Below are 14,971 nucleotides of genomic sequence, written 5' to 3' on the forward strand. Positions count from 1 at the left end.
ATTTGAAACAGTGTAATTCTCAAATAGTATTTATGTAATACATTTATCCTTAAATGTATGTAATAGAATTTTTTAAGCTATTTTCCATCATAGAAGTGTTATCACAAGACATTCTGTTATATGATCTCCATTCTGTTAGAATGGAGACTATTACTCTTTCTTATTATCTAAGTTTTTGGTTTGCTAAATGTTGAAGTGTATTCGTCATCATAATTAGATACCTATTCAGGTGTACTAATATTGCATAGTTCTCATTTTAATTATTCTTCAGAGTAGTCACGTTTTTTAATCAAGATACTTTTCATTACATATTTGCCTGCTTTTTTCTTCCATTATTTAAAATTGGCAAATTAAAATATTTTTTTTATCTATGTGATAATTTTTAATTAACTTGTGATATATTTTTGCAGTGTCAGAAACCAGTTATTGCTGCCATTCATGGGAAATGTAGTGGAGGTGGTGTGGATCTTATATGTGCATGTGATATCAGGTACTGCTCAGCAGATGCTTTCTTTGAGATAGAGGTAATGCATTTAAACTGAATGTGTATATGCCATTTAATTAATTTCTTGCATTTTCATTGTAATCTATTTCAGATGATTTTTTAAAGCAATATATACTATTTATGGGATGTTGCTTTTTTTTATTCTTTTTATTTTCTGCCCTCCTTTAAAATAGAACTCATGTTCATTCATACATCGAACATGAGTTCGGATATTTTATTCTAATAAACATAAAAATGGAAAGCAGTTGAACAGAAATTTCGCCAACGGCTGAAATGTTAAAATCACAAGCATGAAGGAATGAGGCTAAATTTTGTATAAAAAATTCTTTCAGGTTACACGAGACTAAATTAATAAAATTCGGTCTCTTAATTTGTGTTAATTTCAACAGTATTTGTTTTGTTGTAGTTTTTATTAACTTCTCATTAAAAACATTCATTTATCAAATATTGTAATACATTTGTATGAAACATGTAAAAGAAGAGAATAATTAAAAATGCATGTGCAAATACAGTGAAATCTTGGGTCACAAACTTAATTCATTCCTGAAGATTGTTCTCCACCCGAAATATTCGTAAACCGAAACCGTTTTTCCTATAGGATTTAAAGTAAAATATAAATGTAATCCCTTCCCGCATCCCAAATGATTGTTTAGAAAAGACTATTTTGTATGTATGTTCATATTCCGAAACTAAAAGAATTCATTAAATGTAGCACATGCACAAAAGTGACAAATACACAATATTTAACACAATACTAAACATGTAAAAAATAAGAAAACTTGAACTGCATTTTTCCTTGTTTCTACGAAGGAAAGCTGAAGAAAAAAAGGGTGAAGAAACCGAAAGTGCAAAATGTTATTGTTTGAAAGGGAAATCTATTTTTAAAAAATGTCAGATAGCTTCTGTCTACCCCCTGGGTTTTTTTCCTTTTTCTTTTCTCTTTAATCCGCTCACCTCCATTTGAGAATCGCTGATTCTTTATCCCATTAAAAATTTGTTCAATAAGATTTGTTTCGGTTTATGTTTTAAAATGTTCATAAAGTAAAACACGGGACTGTCATTGCAAATACGAGTATTTATGCTACGGCTTACTGCTGCTTTAACAAGGTAAATGTCCAATGAACCTTTGCGTCTTCTTCTTCTCAATACATTTTCTCCACTACATTAGCTTCATTGTGGCGTATAATTTGTTGTCGACTTACTTGTTCGTAACTCGAGACATCCAAGACATTTTTCATATGGAAAATTAGTTTATGAACCGATTTGTTCATGGTCCAAGATTCCACTATATTGAAAACATAGTGAAAACATTTCCAGATAATATTTTATTAGATTTTTGTGAAAATCTGATCATTTCTATTTTGCTATCGTGTCCTTTGTTTTTCAGTTTTATTTACAGCATGTGTTCTGTTATATGTAATAATATATTCTGCTATCTGTAATAATGAACTTTTATTACTTAATATGAGAATTAAAGCAGCAAAAGTTGATAGTTTTTAATGTTTTTTAAATCTTAAAAATATCTAATAATTCACCAGTTAGTTAAGAGCTTGGATAATTGTAGCTTTGCTCAAGATGTGAAAGTATTATTTACTTAAAACATTACACAAAGTCATAAATTTTTCCCTTTTGTAAAACATTGGCACCTAGATCGCTTAAGCACATTTAAACAATTTTGTTAATTTCGAAGATAATTTTTCTTGTCGATTTTTGTAATACTGATAGGTTATACCTTTCCTGTTAATTTCAAACAAATTCATGATCATTGGTTTAATTTATTTTAATATGGGTCATCATTTTCATAAACCAGTCTTTGAGTTCAGTAAAATATGTAATCTTTTTTTCGATTTATTCAGTTCATACATAAAATAGTCACAAGAAGAATGTATCTTCACATTACATGCTTATCCAGAGCTTCATTGGAGATATTCGTTAAGCCATTTTCTTCAATTAAAATTTTTTATGTGCATTTTTGTGTACATGTTATCAATTATTTGATAATTTTTATTATATCAATTATTAGTTAGTATTATTTATTATATCAATTATTTATTAGATATCTGTGACAGAGATTTTTCTTTATCACCAATTCATGCGTTTAGTTATTTTCAAGACATCTTTTCTTTGCTTGGTTATTTGTAGTGCTGGTTAATCAGAATGTTAATATAAATGTTCGATGAAAGAAATGACTTTGTTAACATTTTTTGCTGTTTAAATTATTTCAGTTACAGCCAATTATTTTCCATTGAAATTTCAAACTTATACAGGCCATCATACACCCTTTAGTAATAACTTTCGGTGACCGTTAGAACTTGCTTTGGACATTTCAGTGCTGAAAGCATTCTGAAAAAGAAGAATATATGAAAATTACACAGTCAAATTAGTGCGTGGAATTATTTGAAATAATAAAACTGAAGATGTTTACATTAGCTAATCCTTCTGTTTGGCAAAAAGCTTCTCAAAGTGTATCAGTTAAGTGAATTATTAGTAAGCAAGACTCATTCATCAGATTCAGTGTAATAAAATTCCGTTATCATCAATACAAAACAAGTTGGCTTTGTAGACATTTTAGTGATTCATTTAGTTTCTAGATATTCTAGCATTCCTTGAAATAAAAGTTTTGAGTTTGTACAGGAATTCTGTGGGTTATTTTTATTTATTTATTTATTTATTTGGATGAGGTCTGTTGAAGTATAAAAATGAAAATCTGCTAGCTAAAATTCTAGTTAACAGATATGAGGCAGTTTCTAAATAAAAACTAACAGGATGAATAACTCCATGATATTGCGGCCTCGCAGAAAACTTAGCATAAGTAATAAAGTAAAATTATTTATTTATTTTTTGAGTTGGGAGGATATGTGAAGTTGCAAACGATTTTTTTTAACTTTTGAAGGCTGTGGATTATTCAGAAATGCAACAGTGTGCCGTTCATAAGTATTTCGGGGTAGTATGGGTATTTAGTTTTATTTCCCAAAATGATTTATTCACATGTATTAATTTTTAGATGATAATATTTAAATTGAAATATATTTTCAGCAGTGCTTTCTCTTTCCCCCCTTTTGCTTGTAATTACAAATAAATGATGGAAAATTGAAGGGTTTTGAATAACGGCTGGAGACACATTCTGTCATTTAATCATTTTCTTCTAAAAATATCTTATGAATATGTTAACTTTTGAATCCGCTTTACTTTGGAGATTCACTTTACTTGTACTTTCCATTTCGAACTTTAATAATTCAAATGTCTTACAGACGTAGAACACATAGTTGTTCAAAGTTAACATATTAATACCGATGTAGTTAAGCTTATAAAAGTAATATAATCTAAACTATACTGCATTAATGAATTCGTGAACTGATATAGGTACGTGACACTCCAGACAGAAATAGGGGGAGATCGCAGATTGTTGTAGTTGCTGGCAAGTACCGAACGAAATCTGTGGTTGTCAGCTTGTTACTAAATTGAAATAATCCATAAAGCTATTAAAATAGTAATAATAATTTAAAAAGGGAATTGACAAATCTCGCTAAGAGGTAAAAATTTTGAAGCCTAAGAAAACGCATTTATCCTTTATAAAAAAGCGGCAGGCCGGAAAAAAAAAATTGCTAAGCAGTATTCAAAGCAGTCGAAGAGAAGTTATCTAGATTAATCAATGTTTAGTTTAAATGCAGAAGTTGTATCTTCGCGACCTTTTACTTGGTCTCCTCCATTTAATTTTCTATATATATATATGTAATACATCAGAAAAAGTAATTTATTTTATCCATCATGTACAGACTAGAGATGGACAAAACCGCTGCTTTAAGGGATCAGATCGGCACCGTTCGCTGACTGAACCGAATCAACTCTTTTTTACGATTTACCGCTCACTAACAATGACCTTGATGAATACACTGAGAACGATTATGGATCAAGAGCGGTGGGCAAAGATGAGGAACAGCAGAAAGAATCGAACAAGGAATGTGATCTGTGGAATAAACTCGGATCAAACCACTCACTCCCTGACCTGATTTCCTTAAACTGTAGTTCTGAGATTACCTAAAAACACTTTCTAGAATAAAATTTTGGAATAAAAAGTGCTCCAAAAGTTGAATAATAATGATAACTAAACTAACCTTCTTTAAAGATTACATTATGATCCCAAAGGACGTTAGACCAGAAGGTTTATTAATTTCGTTTCGGTATTTTGCGTTGGTTCACTATAAATGTCGGTTCACTTTTCAAATTACAGAACTTGGGAATAAATGGCAGGATGTTTTTATGTATTAAGAATTCCTTACCACAGCCTTTATCTGCTGTTAGATATGGCTGGGATATTACCAGAATTAAACAGACTGAAACTGGCCTCCTACAGGGAACAGTCATCAGCCCAATTCTTTTTAATGCTTTTATTAGCGATTTACCGGACATTGTGTCAATGTGGGTAGCGCCCTTTTTGCCGAAGCAGGATGGTTTAAATGAGACTCTTAATAGTGCTCTGATACAGCTGGAATATTGGTGTCTAAAAAATGATATGAGAGTAAATCAGGATAAGAGCACATGCCAGTTCTTCAATCTGAACAGAGAGACTTTTACCCCGACGTTGACATATACAGGTGTAGATGTTCAACATAATGGCTCGACAAAATATTTGGGTTGCATCCTCCATCTACCCTTAAATTGGAGAAAACATGCGGAACATTTGAAAAATAAAGCCGTAAGAAGACTGTCTGTCTTAAAACGTGTCAAGGTGACAGAGAGACATTGACGACTACTTACAAATTATACGTTCAACTAATTATTGGTCACTGTAGCGAGATCCTCATCACGGCTCCGAAGAATGTAGTCCAGATCCTCGAATTCTTCCAGAACCAAGCGTTACGCGTAATTACTAGGCAGCGAGATCTACTCCTATTCTTACAATGCGGCTTTTAACCAGTTTGGAACCTGCTCATGATTGTATTAAGAGAAAAAGCGATCCTATTATACCAGAAGTTGGTGTGTCTTACCGACAATCCTTTTTGGAGGAACTATAATAAGGAAATTTCTAGAAATCTTAATACTCAAATTGGCTTTATACAGGCTGCTCATAGAGAATCTGATGCTTTGCAACTGAGCCGAGATTATCTAATTTTACCTTCTCCACACTGTTCCTTAGACTTTTTGAATTTGAATGTGAATCTTGATCTTATTCAAAGAGTTGTTTAAAACAAAATGAGCGATCCACAATTAAGATTTATTGCAATGGAAATTATTGAGGAAATTATTACAAATCATTATGCCAGTATCCTTTTACAATAATTAAAGCCTGAAAAACGCATGTCTGTGATGTTAGCGTATGCAATAATTTGTAGGTACTGTATTTTTTACAGCGATATTTTCGACGACGATGTTTTTATACTGCGAAGTTTTTGAACCGCTTTATTTTCAACGACGATATTTTGTACCACAATGTTTTAGAACTGCGATATTTTCTCTTTGCTTTATTTTCTCCCACGATATTTTGTACCACGACGTTTTCGTCTTGCGTTTTTTTCTCCGCGACGTTTTCGTCCGCGATGTTTTCGGCGGACATCGACGATTCGTCACCACTCTTTTGTTTGTATTGTCAGATTCCAGTGTCAGATTGAAGTGCATTTTAAGCTCTTCTTAGCAATCAAAATAGTTCCCAAAGAATCTTAGACTGTAAGCGTTAAGGCAATGGCACACTGTGGAATTATGAAAAATGAAAAAGCTGATACATCGGCTAAGAAACGAATTTTCATAATGCAACGCATTAATCGACCGATTTCATTTCATACTACTAAATTGTTTGTTAACCTGACTCTTAAAAAAATTCTTAAGAAGGATATGATTCAACGTGCTGTGGATAAGAGTTGGAGGATTCTGGGGGAAGAAACAACTTTCATTCCCAGTTTTCCAATAAAGACAGCGGTAGCTCTATTTAGACGTCTGACCGGACATGACTGTTTGCGAGATCACTTCTACAGAATTGGAGCGGTGGATTCCCCAAACTGTATTTTGTATGACTCCGATCAGCCTATGATTTTTGAACATTTAAATAACTGTATTGCACTTTCGCAGTATGAGGACATTGTTAAAAAGTACTGGAGAGCCCGTGAACTAATGGCTTAAGCGCTAATGTTTGGCATATGTAAAATAAATAAATATATTCAGAGCAGCGTCAAAATTTTCTTTTGTTAACTCAAAACTACTTATACAGTTAAATGTTCAAAGCTCTTAACTATGATCTTAAGTAAATTTATCTATTTTTGTAAGGTTATGGTTGTTATGAATAACGCTTTCTAACTGGTAATAAAATTCTAGTCTAGAAGTAGGATCACCATAATATTTATTTATAATTACTTTAGGAAATTTAATTGTTTTGGTTTCTCTAAAAGTTAGGCTCTGTGGTATAACGTAAGCGGTTGCTGAATAGAAAAGGATACATTAATAATATTTGTTTTATCTTTCATTAATATATTAATTACATTTATCATTTTTTTGTTTCCAGAGGACAATTTTTTACGAGTATTCTTGAGACAGAGTAATTTTACCTTCTATATGATTAACATCAGTAACAGTTTCGACTTCATCTAAGCGTCTTAAATTAATTTTCTTATCTATTATTCGCGCTCGAATTTATTTACAACTATCTCGCTAGAATCTTCAGTAACAAAATTTACAGTTTTGTTAATTTGTTAAAGTAGAGCTAATAGCGCTACGTTCGTTTCTCAACTTAGCGAACTCGGACACTATACAAAAAATTGTAATGGCAAACAAAACATCAAAGCAAATTCTACCTTCACTTGCGGACAAACACAAGGAATCAATAAGTTTCGGTTTGAGCATTCCCATTAACAGCAACGAAAGCTTGTAAGTAAACTGTGAGACTTCACCATATCCTCATTAGTTTGGTTCTAAACACATGTGAAGTACACTCATTAAAATAACTCAACATTTTAACTATAACACTTTAATTAACTATATACAACTATAATAGATTGTACCATCTGTTACACCTCGTTGAAGTACCTTCTGCAATTCTGCATCCTTTCCAACTCTTACTAAGTGAAACTTTTTTTTTTGCAGTCAGTTTAGGTCTCCATGAGAGACCTCACCATTCACCGTGTTTGATTTATTGTTCAGCATTTTACTCATTTTGTCAATGGTAAGCTTGCTTTTCCTAAAAAATGACTAGAATGTAATTTGTTCTTTAACACCATTCATCATTCTTATTTCTTTCGAGAAATCTTTGCTTATGGATTAGTGAATATCTTTTATGAAATCGACTAAATGCAAAGCATCTAAGTCATTGCAGTCATGCCGTAAACTGTGTATAAGTTAACTAATTCTAATGAGTAAATTGTGATGTTCACCATATTGTATGATCGTTGAATTTCTATTAAGTTGTATTAGCACGTACTGTATGATTGTTTATTGTATAAGAAAGTGAATTCGACATAGTAAAATGTTTTATTTCAAATGCATAGTTTGTTTGCTTATTGTTTTTTTTTTTTTTTAATGCAGGAAGTGGATGTTGGCATGGCTGCTGATATGGGAACTTTACAGCGGCTCCCAAAAATAGTTGGAAATGATAGTTTAGTGAGAGAGTATGCGTATAGCTGCGCTAAGATTGATCCCCAAGAAGCTAAAACTGTAAGTTATGAGACTTTTTCCCTTCTCCTTTTTATTTAGGTATGTATTTGCATATTTTATATTTTTGCTCAGTATGAATTTTTGTCATATAAGCTCTTTAATAGAATGCATTTTAATGTTCTCGAGGTGTGTAAAATATTATCACTGAATTTATGTTAATGCTGAGCTTAAGAACTCAGCACTTATATGCAGTGCGATGACTTCTTTAACAAGGTAATCTTAATTTTAGACATATAGCACAGTTTTCCAATGGGTTATTCAAGCTGAGATGTCACAAACAGTTCTGCTTAATAAAGTTTGCATTTTTATTAATAAAATTGCATTAATACAAGCAGACTTCTAGCTTATAAGAAGTAGTTACAGGTTTTTCTCATAATACCTTTTATGAGAAAAACCTGTAACCTGGTGATCATTGGACAGCCAAACCTGTTTGGCTGTCCAATGATCACCTCATTCAGCTTATGATAACTAGCTGTGTTTTGTTTTGATTCTGTTTTAAACTACGAAGCTGTAAGTATTGAACTTTCTCATAAACTGCGCAGGCGAAGTTTCATTTGTATTTCCCAAATAAAATTAGTTGTCTTATATTATCGTGTAGTAGATTTGGTATTTTTGTTAATTAACCCAGTTATCTTGCTAGTTTACTGTCACTTCTGTTTTCATCCATTCCCACCAGGATTCAAACTAATTAACATATATAAGCCCTGAGTTTTTTAATTCGAGAGAGGTTTTTGGCAGCGGTCGCTGACCGGTTACGTTTGTGTTTCTTCCTGCTGCTGACTTGCTTTATCAACTTTAACTTCGCTTGCCGCCATTGCTTTGCGAGCGAACGTCGAGCCAAAGCTCAATAGGCATTTATTACTTTGTGTCTAAATAATTTCATTTGACGAGCATTTGTTCTGAATTTCCCTCAAGCTGCAGAGGTTGTTTTCTATTATTTATATATTAGTTTTGTATAACTGTTGTGCTAATGAGTAGACAGACAGATCTATTTTAAGCCTTCATTTGAGTTTGCAGTTATTTTACTTTAGAAGGGAATAGTTGGCACTTGGAGGTGGGTAGAACCGTACATAATTCGAGGAAAGCGTTTTTTCTGTTGGGTTTTCGCCTCTCACTCCACCAGGTCAATGTTAACACATCTTCATCCAGTTCATCCAATACTCTCCGTAATCGAAACCTTAAAAATTCATGTTTTGTGTTTAGAAGGTACAGAACCTGTATCAGTGCATGTAAATGTGAATTAGATGGTTTATTTAGATTATAGGCAAAGTACACGAGGGCTATCTGCCTAAAGGGAGGGGTGATTTGTGAAGAACATTTTAAGGGAAACTACCTTTTTCACGTTAGATATGAGAAAAACCACGAAAATTTCATGCAACCATTCATTGGCGTTGAGATTCCCACCCCCCTGTTTTAGGGGCTGGGTTTGACAGATAGGTAAAAACTAGGATTGGTAGATGCGCAGTTTTCTTCCACTGGTAGACATTAAGCTAAAAACTTTAATAAACTACTTATAATAATCTCTTTTATCATTATTTATAGAGTTGGACATGAAGACACCACGAAAGCCTTGTAAAAAGCGGTAGATTTGACATTTAATGTAAGTTGTTAATAACTTAAAATAGCTTAGGCGATAAAATATTGTTGATTAGTGCGCTCATGATTGTTATAGCCAATGTGATCAGCTACTAAAAGAATGGGTAAGGTTGAAGAAGGAACAAATGTCAGATTTATTTTACTTTCTAGAAGTGATGAAACAGTGACGAATTTTTTAAGTGAAGTGCTTCCCTCACCTGAACTTTTCGGAGTACCCTCATCTTAAGATAAAGGATATATTTATTATTTTTTAAAAAAACGTAACTGATGCTTGGGGATGTCTCACGATAGCAGATAATCTGCCTGTGCTGACAAAATTGCCTGGCTTGTCCTGTAAGGTATTTTCTCCTTTTACCGCGTGCCTTTGTGATGTAATTGGAAGCTTGTCCGGCTAGCATCGGGACGTGCGACGTTCGAATCCCGGCGAAGCCATAACTCAATTTTCGTGTTTCTTGCTTCAACAAGGGGTACTTGATGTGTTGGACAATAAATTGTCACCACCAGGATTTGTCAACTAGATCTTCTTCTCCCCAGTCGTTGTGTAAGAGAGGGAGAATGTAGGGTATTTTCTACTTACCGCATGCCTTCGTAGTATACTTGGAAGGACGTCCTCCGATAGGCAGTCGGAAGATTCGGAGTTTGAATCATGGCGAGGGCACTGCTCGATTTTCACTGTACCAGCTCTGACAAACCTAATGACTCTAAAATTTTAACTTTAATGGAATTGATTTTTGCCTTTCTTTGTCTTTGGCTTTCAGTGTTCGGCCGTTATTCGCTTCTTCAAATTGGCGATATTCGTAGAATTCTTAAATATGAACTTGTGAATGACAGACTAGAAGCTACTGCTCAGATGTTAACGTACTAATATTATGTAAGTTTGGGGAATTTGCATAGAATTTTTTGTTTAAGCTTTTTTGTTGCCTTGCAAGTTCTAGTTACAGGCGAATTTTCATTTTTCTTTTCTTTTTCTGTCTCTTTCTAGCTTATTTTTTAAATATATGTGTGATATTATTATGTGTGTTATTAATTATTTTGTTTAATATTATTAATTATTGTTAATAAAGCTGAGAATCGCTGAGTAAAAATGATTTGTTTCTTACAGAAACCTATAAAGTTCTAGTTAATTTACGTGTCCTTGGCTACTAGAACTTTGGTGAAGTGTCTAACGACTGTTCACTGGTCTTCTTGCAGCTATAAAATACAAGTCAAAAGAAGAGTTAAAATACCCTTTTATTCACTCAAAGAAATACTACAGACGGCCCCTCTGCGGCTTACAGGGAAGCCTCCATTTGGGCTCAACATAGAAATGAGAGACTAAACTAATTCTAACTAAGTAAATTTTAGCCTAAAATGTACAGAAATAACTAACGGAGTTGGCCCTTGAACGTAGTAAGATAGGCTTAAAGCAACGACGTGGCCCGAAGGCAGAACACACTCTGCTGAGAACTTCTCAGCTGTTCTATGGGTGACTGAACTTCCCATTAAATACTGGGAAATTATGAACTTCACGTTTACATAAAACGCGATACTGAAATCACATTCTGGCAGGAAGTTGTAAGTGGTGAAACAAGAATTTAAAGGAAAGGGTTTCAAAAATTAAAATTAACTATTAGAAAATTAAAATAATCTCTACAAACCTATAATTTTTTAAAAAATTCTCATGCTCTGTGTAAAAATTGATCAATAATCACAACTAACAGAAATACGAAGTTCAGATACAGTAAAAGTACAGAATTTTTTATTGTTATTATTTTAATTTTCAGATAGGACTTATTGGCAGAGTTTTTCCTTCGAAGGATGCAATGATGACTGCTGCTTTAAGCTTAGCTAAAGTCATTGCTTCTAAAAGTCCAGTTGCAATTCAGGGAACAAAGGTCGCCTTGAATTTTTCTAGAGATCACAGTGTGCAAGATGGGCTGCAGTTTATGGTAAATGTTTTTATTATTATTACCATTATTATACAGATCTTCTAGTTTCTGTCATTATTCTGAACACTGTAGTTTGTGGTCTATTTTACTTCTTATATGTCTACATGCATTTCAAATATTTTTAAAAATAAATGCAGCAAAACAGTTATTAAAAAAAAGATAACATATTTTACACTCTTTTATTGAGCGTGTACATACAAAATATTGAGGGTATCATTCTACTTCTTCAGTAATACTTTGTTAAGCTATATGTGTTAAAACTATATAAAATATACTGAAATGTTAAGAAAACTGCATTCAAAAGTTTTTTGAATTTTTTGTTACAGACATACTGGAACATGACAATGCTTCAAAGTGAAGATGTTCTAAAAGCTGCTGAAGCAACTATAAATAAATCTGAGAAACCTCCAAAATATTCTAAGTTGTAATAAAATATAAAGTAAATAAATGTATGTTGAGATCTCTGTTATAGCTTGTAGGTTCTGATTATATTAATTCAGGCATGTGTACTTATTTTAACTTAACATGATATTTCTTATTTAATATTGGCGGTTCTGAGTTTTAATAAGTTTCTTCTTTCCTAAGTTTGTTTTATACTAATTTCACAGTATTCTAGTGTCTTGAATTAAAGCATTTTAATATTTTTTTGTACTTTGGTACACTTAAAATAAGTGGAGAACATTTGTATCAATTATTTTTATTCTCATATCTTTGTGGTGGGTAATGGAAAAAAATAATCCATTTATTTCCTTCCATATGGAGTAAGTTAAATAATTAAATGCTTATTTCATATTTGTTTATATATTTTGATGTGGTTTTACTATATATTTATAATGAAACTTTTGTACTTAGAAATTCAGTTGAAACAAGCTAAAAAGTCATTTTATTGTAATTATAAAATTGTCTAAAATTTAATTTTTTGATTTGTAATTTTGGAAAATTATTTTTGTGCTGCAGTTACTGTAAAGAGTTTATATGATTTAAAACTTGAAAACTAAATAAAATACGCTTAATTTGTATTTTGAAGTAGTCCTTGATTTTGACATACAGTGTAAAAAATTAAGACACAATAACACGCCGGACAAATACTAATTCAAAAGTCAAACAACAAAAATCAGCGTTATATTTTCAAATTTTCACAGGACTAGTTTCGATGGTTTTACCGAACCACCAGCTGAAGATGGTTGTATGTTTATAAAAGTATGCTTGATTGATAAGTTTCAAGGCAAATGAACAGAAATTGCGATCATAGCGCGCATTTCTAGTGCACAATTCGCAAAGTGTAAAACCAGTAACAGACTGATTGGTTGGCTTTCTGATTGGTTGGCCTGGTCATGGAGGTCATAATGTTAAACATGTGCAGTGAATAGTTTGATTTTCTTATCCTCTGATAAAATTTAATAGGCTAAAACATTCGCAAAATTTACAGCGTTACTACTCATGGTCCTGTTGTAAAACTTTTCATTCAATCTATTGATGAAATCTTGTATTGTTCCCATTTTAAGGTCCGAGTGAAAACGTCTATTCCTGACAAAGTAAGGAGCGTTAGTGATGAAACGTAAAACCTTGTTCTGAAGAGTCTGAAGTCGTATAATTTCGTTTTCACTGGCATTCGCCCATGCAAGGGACGCGTAAGTAATGATCGGACAACTGACGGAAGTATACAGTCTCTTTTTCAAATTGAGAGGAAGGTATTCGCTTTTCAGTAGTGGAAAAAGCCTGAATACAGTGCCGTAAACTTTGCCACACACTCTGTACATGTCGTCAGACCAGGTGAAATTTCTGTTCAATGTTATACCCACGCTAAACGCTTAGTTAGACCTTAAATTAAACTAACGTATTTGGCCCTTAAATTAAATTAGCCAGCGAATAGGCACGTATAAAACGGCCGAGCGTAACAGCTTCAAGAGTGACTTAGCTAGAAGGCAAACATGCTTCACTGAGGACTCCTAGCACTCTATCGATGTTAGTTGAACCTTCCTTAAATACTTCCTCTAACTCATTTGCATCCAGCATGATTCTAAAAACTCATTCTGGTAGGGAGTTGTAAGTGGAAACAAGAAGTGATAGGAAAGGGTTTAAAAATGAAAATAACTGTTATGAAATTAAAATATACCTTACAAAGTGATCGCCTAAAAGTTCAGTCTTTTCTTTATCGGAATAAATGAGGCCGCATTTCAGCGGTTTTTTTGCAAGAACTTTGTTTTTTGGGTGACTTTGTCAGCCACTAGATGGCGCCAGAATCGCAGTTCAACGTTTCAATTTTATTTTGCCACATACTGCTTCTGTGAGCTTGAATTTGCTGTTTTATTTTACGATCAATCCCGTTGATCTCCGTCTTGATATTGGGGTTCCAAGTGCGACCAAAATCTTTACGGAGACAGTTTCGAAAAGAGATAATCCCTGATATTAAGCGGGAGTTGTGCTCGTGCTGCAGTCGATCAACCTCTTTTGTGGCTTGAGGTTTAGCATTATGGAGGAATTTAGATAAGTTTTCAACAGCATTATCAGTGTACATATTGGTTTTTAGGGAGCCATTATCCAATGGGGTAGTCATCAAGGATATTATAAAATAAATCCCGGCCCGTGATTTTTACTGACGGTAAGTCCTTGGGTTTAGTGATGCACTTGTACGTGTTCTGACGTCATGTGACATATTGCTGAGAAAGACATGGGAATGTTTATGTTCGCGATGATTAAATCTAAAATATCTTGCCGTCGGTTAATAATATTAGGTCTGTACGTCGGTTTGCCAGGTACATTTAAAAAAAATTGGGTTATTAGTTACAAAGTCATGCACTACCTGTCCATTGTAGTTTGAGGTGGTACAGCCCCAGTCTCGATGTTTGGCGTTAGAACGCCTCCTAAAATTGTTGAGGAGTCCTTTTTAAGTAATCCGTCGAGATGAGCAGCACAGTTTCCCGGTTTGTTATAAATGGCACAGAATGTGACAGCACCGAAGTTTAGTAGCTTGATCATAGTTTTCACAGTTTCCATACCATTGGAGTGGTATGCACTTTTAAAGCAGGATTATAATGTCCCTTTTACAAAAATAGGGTTCTCTGTCACTGCGACAGGTGAAGTAGTTGACAAGCTTAAGGTTGTGGGAAGGGGTGGCATGAGTTCCGATATGAGACAAATATCCACGTGTTGAATGATAAATTCCTGGAGATCAGGCATCTTGTTGGTGATGTTGTGCGCTTTCCACAGCAGAATTTTTATGGGGGCGCAGCGCTGTGAGATGTAATTATTCATCTTACACTCCTTCGGGCCTGCTGGAGTTGCTGCTGCAGAGATGACTGCA

The 14,971-nt window shown here is 33.4% G+C and overlaps 1 protein-coding gene across 1 annotated transcript in view; it reads left to right on the forward strand.

Moving 5' to 3' along the window:
- The window catches only part of LOC118188069 (delta(3,5)-Delta(2,4)-dienoyl-CoA isomerase, mitochondrial-like), a 199,997-nt gene extending 187,311 nt beyond the window's left edge, over nt 1-12,686 (forward strand). The window contains exons 5-8 of the mRNA XM_085809909.1: nt 411-524; nt 8,015-8,143; nt 11,503-11,667; nt 11,994-12,686. Of these exons, the coding sequence (XP_085666035.1) occupies nt 411-524; nt 8,015-8,143; nt 11,503-11,667; nt 11,994-12,095 (510 nt within the window). The 3' untranslated portion in view covers nt 12,096-12,686. The remainder of the gene's footprint in view (nt 1-410; nt 525-8,014; nt 8,144-11,502; nt 11,668-11,993) is intronic.
- Nucleotides 12,687-14,971: the final 2,285 nt, after the last annotated feature.

This window comes from Stegodyphus dumicola, chromosome X2 (assembly GCF_044657685.1).
Source record: "Stegodyphus dumicola isolate Sdum_Otavi_A_Nest chromosome X2, ASM4465768v1".
Lineage (NCBI taxonomy): Eukaryota > Metazoa > Arthropoda > Arachnida > Araneae > Eresidae > Stegodyphus > Stegodyphus dumicola.